The sequence below is a fragment of the Pygoscelis adeliae genome, unplaced genomic scaffold, assembly GCF_000699105.1.
Source record: "Pygoscelis adeliae isolate BGI_AS28 unplaced genomic scaffold, ASM69910v1 Scaffold105, whole genome shotgun sequence".
NCBI lineage: Eukaryota > Metazoa > Chordata > Aves > Sphenisciformes > Spheniscidae > Pygoscelis > Pygoscelis adeliae.
The window spans coordinates 2,075,950-2,083,865 of record NW_008824807.1 but is presented as its reverse complement, the minus strand read 5'-3'; the positions used below and the strand labels follow the sequence as shown (position 1 = coordinate 2,083,865).

Genomic DNA, 7,916 nt, shown 5'->3' with positions numbered 1-7,916 from the left:
TACTTTAAATTGAGTGAATGAACATTATGTATATTTAAACAAAAAGTTCTGTGTAAGAAGACCACATGCAGCTTTGCTTCTGGTTAATTTTTTCACTTATTTTTTAAAGATTACTTATCACAGAAATCCAAACAAAGTTCAAACTACACTGAAGAAAATTTCCAATTAAGTACTATAGCATCAGTCTGTTAGCATCCTTCAAGTATTTCCAAAGCCACTTTTGCACTCAAATTTTCATAATAAGATAGGAATTGAGAATGGACCACCATTAGAAGACCACTTTTCAAGAGAAGACTTCAAAACTATGTCCAACTTTTGTGAACCATTCATTGGCTTAGGCTAAAATAAATTCTGTCAAGGCTAGATAGAAATAGCAATAATAGCATCTGATCTGTGCAAGCTGGTTTTCTTTTAACATGCAGTTGCCAATATTAAAAAAAATTGCAAATCAGAAGGCTACATATTTATGAGAACTAGTCTCCATAAATCACAAATTTTATCCTGTTTGAAGCTTCCTTCTAAATTAGAACAGTAAATTTGGAAGTTAAACTTGTAAATCAGTTTTATCACTGTCTATGTGTGCATATGTATAAGTATATTTGAAATTCCAAATTGAACTTGTAAGTAGGCCTGATAACTTTTCCTACTTCGAATTTCATCTCTTTCTAGGAGGTGGGAAGGGAGTCATGGGAGTGTTATGGCTGGTATCATGCATGAATATGCATTTCATATGTTGTGCATGCAGTACCGCACACTTTCCTTACTGCAATGGAACTATCGGTCCTTACAACAGTAAATAATTCTTTAGAAAATTATCCAATTAGTTAAATCTGCAACTTTAATAAAATACAACCAGATTCTGATTCACAGCAACAGTGAATCAGCTGCAGATTTCCAGTTCCATACTAAGCTACAATGATATAAAGCTAAAGAAATGGGGACTGCAGACTTGCTTGTCTTTCTAATATAACACAGTATACCACAGCTAAAAAAGAGTATCTTCCTCTATTACTGTAGTAGAGACAGCACTTACTGGGACCTCTACTGTTCCAGGTATCTGTAGCACTGATTCAAACCAGTAATAGTTTGCCGTGATAATAAAATGATTTATTGTATGCATACTCTGTAAATTACATTCATTCTGAAAAAATAGTGGTGTCTTCAGATCTATTTTATATATAAGGAATAGTTTCACCATCAAAGCTACAGACAATTAAATGTAGAATAACCGGTGACTTTAGGCATCAAACGAATCAAGGGATAGCATTCTTTGCATGCTTTGTCAGCTCCAGAGCATCCAAAACACAACTGAAAATAAAGGATACATTTCTGGTCTTAATATAATTTGTATATTGTGAAATATTAAAAATGTGAACGGGAAGGAAAGGTGCTGTCAGAGGTCAAACAATTTTTAATGCTTTTTCATTTTCTCTAGTTGCTTGGTAAGCTGATGGAAAAGCATTCCCTTTTGCTTGGCAGTAACCTTCAGAGATCTTTGTAATGCAATTTTGCACACTTTGTACATTCTTTTCCTCATGTTTTTACGCTTGTTTATGAAGCTATCTGGAAATGTATCCCTATTATCATACAGGCTTATCTGAAGTTGTACCACACATAAAATAAGCCAATTAATTAGTAATGATGGGCTATTTTCAGCTGCACACTCATTTTCAAATGAATTTATTGAAGTAAAGGATTTACAGCATATGGACTCACAGACTTCTCATGAGTTAAACCGGCATCCATATGTACAGCTTTCAGTAGAGAACTCTAGAGTAATATTTACAATGTAAATATCAACTTTTATTACATAAGAAACAAATATATCACAACTTTCACTTCACAACATATTTGTTCTGGTTTGATGACTAAAGTCATCTCTTTGAAATACTATGTGGAACTCAAAAATAGCTTGTTCTTGTCATAGACTTTACCAGGTGTCCTTCAGAGGTCCTGAAAAGCAAAGGAGAAATATGTTTTAAAAGTCATTTTCGTAAGCAGTTGCATCATGAGGTGTATAAAAGCAGACAGCAGACAAGAAGTAACACTTGATATAAAACAATCGCTGCGCTTGGGACTGACAAGCACGAGATGGAGCTATTCACAGGAGCTTGGCGGGCACTACGGCCAGCAGACAAGGCTGTAGGATGAGGAAGAGAGGTCGAAGGATTAGGCAAAAATGTTACTGCACATTGGCCTACAGGACAGATACACGAAATCAGCTTGCTTGATACACACTACATCAGCAACTCGGCACTGCGACAAAATGACCAGCAACAGTCAATACCGAGTAAGCGATTCACCCATAGAGAGATCTGGATCATCAGTATAGTCCATAAAAAAGGAAAGGACTGAAAATATTTCCAGGAAGACACCCGCGACCCGCTGCACCATTACTCTCTCTCACTTAGTCAATGCCAGAAGTTTTAGAAGGTGCAAAATCCAGGAGCAGATATTTTTGCAATAATCTTGTCTAGAAAGAACGTTTCTTTCCTGAATCCCATCACTTGCAAATTGTTTTGTTTCTTGAAGCATAAGCAGTTTATGTCCTTTCTAATCTTTGGGAACTTCAGAGGAACTACCACATTTGTGGAAAGGAAAAGAACATTTTCTTTCAGTGTTGGAAGGAAACAATAGTTTGGAGAAATGCCTTTTCTTTTATCCCCCTCCTCCCCCCAAAAAATATTATCTTCAAGATTAGTCTTTTTTCTTACTTGTAGTTGAGACACAGCTGAATGCCAAAAACCATCCTATCATCAATTTCATAATAGACTTTCGAGAATACCAAGCCCGATTCACTTCTACGTTGCCCTTTCAATTTTATGTCCCTGCAAGTGCTGTGATGTAGAAGGGTTTATGTTTCAGTAAACCAAAGAAACATATGTGTGAATGATTTTAGAAAAACAGTAGTAGCTAAATGGAAAACAGTAACTGCAATATTTGCATGTCAGACAATCCCTCTGCAGCACACCTTAGATGGGAGTCAAGTGCTTGCTTAATGCTTAGGGTTCATGTTGCTGATCCTCTCAGTTCTAGGGGCAACTAGAATGTGCAGCTTTTTTTTTTTTTAATTAAAAGAAATATCCTTGAGTTTGTTCTCTGAAGAAATAATAATCTTTGTAATTAAAAATGAGTCAATTCTGGTTTTATGCTGCAGTGCACACAAGTTGAAACACCCGAGTGAGTTAGGTGCATTATTAACAGTGCCATTTAATTAGGAATTTTCAATAACAGCAATCATGGGATAACTTAATTATTGTTATTAAAATGATTATTATATTCAGACACAACCCCTATAGCAACATGCAGTGTTTCATGGAACATGGCTCTTTCCTAGACGATTCTGCTTTTCTGTCAGAAAAGCCACACTTCATGTATGATTAATCTCATTTTATGGGTCAAGTCAAGTAACAGATCGCAAGAGGAATGAAAATCTGGGCATACCAGTGGGAGGTGGCTCAGCAGCTCATCTACAGAATCATAGTTTTCTGAAAAGGAAGGTTCAGGAAGTTCTGCTTCGTCTCGAAGTTTAGCGGGGTTTAGCTCTTCCTGGCTGTTGTGGATCAGAAACAAGTTTTATTGCTCTCTGAAGAAAAAGCAAACAAGCAAGCAAAGCTGCCTTCTAACCGTAGCTATTGCACGTTTTGTTACGCTTATACCAAAGTGTTACAAATCACATGAAATAGCATGTTTAATGGGTGAAGAAACATGATATTTAAAAGGACTTGTCTAAATGAGTGCATGTACAAACTGAATATAAGCTCTACAAAAACATATGCTGGCACTTCTCACCTATACTGATTAGGAAATATGGTCTTTCTGGGACTTCTAAATTTTCATTTTATGTGTTTACTTAAAGGCAGATTTTCAACAAATAGTGCATTTTCTTTATAAAATTGTTGTTCATGTTCCATAGCTCTGTGGATTTTTCCTTAAGAGGCTTTTTTATAAATAAAACCATTTTAAGAGCCTGTCAGAAGCTTTTTAAAATTGCCAGATGCTGTCTCCTCTTTATTCTTTTATTCTAATCTGATTGTAGTGTCTGTTCCAGTCTGGAAGAAAATGCTGTTTGTATTTGAAAACCATGTTATAAACTACGTTATAAAGTCATTAATGTTCATTGCCTTTTGTTTGTCCTCTCTGTATACATATGTGGGTATAAATCTTTTCTGTCTTAATACCATACAAGTATGAAAATAATATATATTTGCTTTCTTGTAGTACCTTCTTTTTCCAGTTAAAACTGAGTTTAAGTATTTCTTCACAGCCATTTGCTTTCGAAAGCGGCTGTAGTTGTCAGTGAAGACAGCGTCAGAGTGGCGTTTGACAGGACTGTCCTGGGAGCTGGCAATGCAACAATTAGAGAAAAAAAATTAATGGACGATATCCGTTTAAAAGAAGATACCATTAAATGAGTGAAACAAACTTTACAATGTTGGTTAGCTAAATAAAATCAAATTTTCATTTCAGCTTTCATTTCCAACTATGACTTTGGATCTTTCTTCCGTTGAAAAGAAGCCACTGCTTCTATTGCTCACTATATATTTCAGTAACAAGGATCAAATTCTAAGGATCGGTATTCAGTCTTTTTGGGCACACCTTCCACTGATTTCTTTCTCCTGCTCAAATTTGCCATGCCCCATGCAATTAGGATCCATACGCAATGATTTCTAGAGTCCCTGTCCCAGGAATTCTGCAGGATCAAATGGCTGAGTGTGGATTTCACGACCTCCTCCTGTCTGTTCTCATAGCCCAGGTTACTCTTTTTAATAAACTGACTTCATTCCGATTTCTATCATTTGTGTAAATATATTTTAGTACAATGCCAAGGTGCAGACTGGTTTAAGTCACAGTAAGCTCTTAAAGGACCTGGTCACTGTTCATGTTGAACTCAGCGAGGACGGAGCCTGCCCCTGAGGAAAGTGAGAGTGTAGCATCACATACATAGCTACAAACGCTTGTTTTAAGGAGGTATCAGGAGACCAAACACACCTTGTGAGCTCTGGTGAGGCCTATTTTTCATGCACGATCTTGAGAAGCCTCGGTGTGTTCTGCTTTAAATGATCTATGTTAGTTTATAGCGTATGAGAAACTGGCACTATGTGTTCTGGAACAAAGGCAGCATTGACACAAATGCAGGACCTAATTTTCACTCAGCTTTTGAGAGTATGAAGTAGGCACTCAAAGGAACTGTCATATTGGGTCAGACCAAACTATTCTACTATTCCGTTCCCAAGAGTGCCCAGTAGCTGCTGCTTAGGGATAGGAAAACAAGGGAAGTGTACAGTGATCTTTCCCAGCATCCTGCGACCATTAGTTTGTGAACATCCTGGTCTGGAAGTTGCATCCAGATCCCTTGTCTATGGATTTGCCTCATTCTTTTTCGAATCCTTCTATAACACAGACCTCCCAAACATCTGGCAATATGTTCTACAGTAGGGAAAAAAAATCATTCCGTTTTGTTTTCACTGTAAACCAATCGCTTCTTAATTTCACTGAGCACTCCCCTGTTGTTATGTGGGTACTGAGTAATCAATCATTTTGTATTTACTTTTGCCATTCATCCGCCAAGCTAGTAAAAACACTACCAGAGAAAAAAATTAGCAAATTGGCGTGATATTCATTATAATATTGCCAGTATTTATTATCAGTGCTATGTGCAGTGTCTGTTGCTCTGCCCCTCACAGCTGTATCAGGAATAAATAGCAACGTACTCATTTAGTAACAAATACCACTAAGTTGTTATATAGGATTTTCAGCTCCCCATCATTATATCGGTTTCTCTTTCATTATCTCTAAATCGCAAAAATAAGAACTTAGGTACAGAAGGGTAAAAAATTGCCAATGAAGCCAGCTAGAAAAAAATTCTACCTAATGTAAGTGTCACCTCACCTAACTCGTTTTCTAATAAGCGAATGCAGATATCTCTTCACAGCAAGTTTAGCCAAAAGATGGCTGTAGACACTGGTGAAAATTCCATCAGCATGCCTTGCATTTCTGAAATGGACAATAAATAAACTCTACAATACAACCTGGGTTCATATCATTTTGATAATGTTCATTTTGTAAACATACTGCTTTCCTTAAGTTATCTATTGTACATATTAAATTAAGCTAATTTCATAAAACAACTGCCAGATTTTCACAATATACTTTTTAGCCCTTCCTGGGAAGTGAATGAACTCATCGTGCCAGAATGGCAATGCAATCAACATTTCTGCAGACATTCCTACTGCTACCAGTATTCAACCAGAGGCCATGTGGGTTTTTTCGGTAATTGATTCTTCCTGTCCTATTTCTCAGTTTGAAAACGTGACCGATCTTTTGGCATAATTCAAGTAGCGCGTCATCATTTGTATTTATGATAATAAAGAAACTCACCTATCAATAATTCTGGACAGATCGAAGTAGAATTTCTCGTTTTCAGGTAGTGTGTTCTGCAAAATGTCTGATTCAGACTTTAATGACCCATGGGCATGGTCAGGTTCACTGGCTCCATCAAATGGCATTCTGTTTCCCAATCTGTTGGAGAGGGAAGCCATGTGAAGTCCCGTTAGCTGAGGACGTGCAACACTTCACCGCAGCTTACATTCTGGTTTGTGTCAAAATGCACATCTACCTACTTTAACCTGTAAGGCATTTTAAGGTAGTCTGGATAAAACAAAAATCACTTTCAAGTATAATCTGTGCTCAGTGACAGAGTAATCGACATAACAGACCCTTCCCTCTAACGCATATTTTCTAGATACATGTTGTCATTGCACACAATTTATTCCAGTGAACAGTGCATCATGTATGGCAATTACAGCTCAAGTGACAACCGCGAAGCTTTTCATAACAACCATTTTATATAAACGATGGATGGAATTACCAGCCTCCACCCATGCAAAGTGAAAACAGTTCCTGTGAAGTACTTACCTTCCAATTAAGACTTAAAATGTGCATTGAAATGCAGTATGAAACAGTTCTTAAGCCTTCTCTAAAGAAAGTAAATACACCCTCAAGAACCTCAAACTAAATATGAATTGTAGCCGTGTATCTCTACGTGTTTTTATTCTCTCGTGTTTAAATTAATTTGCTAATTTCGAGTTAAAAAAAGGTTCACATTTAATCTTTTAAAATGTATCACGGCAATTTCTCTGTATAAACCGATTTACAGTTACTTCCCATTTTCGCAAACTGCTGTTTCTTCTGTTGTGTCGTATTTTATCAAGGGCAATCTGACTGCATCGCAGTAGTTTGGCATCGGGCATTTCTTCTAGCTGCTTTTATGTTCTGTGGCAGACAACAGGCTCCCATCGCTATAGTAAACCCCCGCGCGTGAGGATGTGCAAAAACCATACTAAAACTAGGATAGGCTACTGTCCTTGTAATTTTACAGTCATTATAACTGTTAGTACTACTTATATATCTGAGGCATGTAAGACTTCTGTCTGGTAAAAAAAGTAAAGTTGTTGTGTAAAATAAAGCAACTCAAGTCACACCTTTTGAAAATCAGTCACTATGCTCTTTTGCTGTACCGTTTTTCATTGGTCTTACACTTTATGTTCCTCTTACCTAAATGTAAAAAGTACCTTTCTGCCACCTGATTTAATTTAGTTAGGCAACTAACAGCAACTTCAACAATTCGAAGCATGCAGCAGTACAAAAAGTACACATCAGTCCCTATGGACCACTTCCCCTCGTTCATAATTTAGGAATTTTTAGTACGTCCCATTTTGCCTGTGTATGTCTCTGCTTTTTAAAAGCTGCATCCCCCTAGCTGAACTTCGGAGATAAAGGAGCTTTCCCGCAAGAAAAGCCGGGAGGGTTTTGGCGGACACGCATCGTGTCCCGGAGCACATTTCAACACCCATCCCCTGCGCCATCTGCGCGTACGGCGGTCACCGCTACCCGGCCCGCGGGGCAGCGTTGCT

General features: G+C 37.4%; 1 protein-coding gene across 1 annotated transcript; it reads right to left on the bottom strand.

Annotated features, from left to right (window-relative positions):
* Positions 1-1,673: 1,673 nt before the first annotated feature.
* VIP (vasoactive intestinal peptide) lies at positions 1,674-6,542 on the bottom strand. The gene is made up of 5 exons (XM_009324148.1): positions 6,382-6,542; positions 5,893-5,997; positions 4,225-4,344; positions 3,445-3,553; positions 1,674-1,953 (listed from the first exon to the last, which is right to left on the bottom strand). The coding sequence occupies exons 1-5, from the start codon at positions 6,540-6,542 to the stop codon at positions 1,945-1,947; spliced, it is 504 nt and encodes a 167-aa protein (XP_009322423.1). The 3' UTR covers positions 1,674-1,944.
* Positions 6,543-7,916: the final 1,374 nt, after the last annotated feature.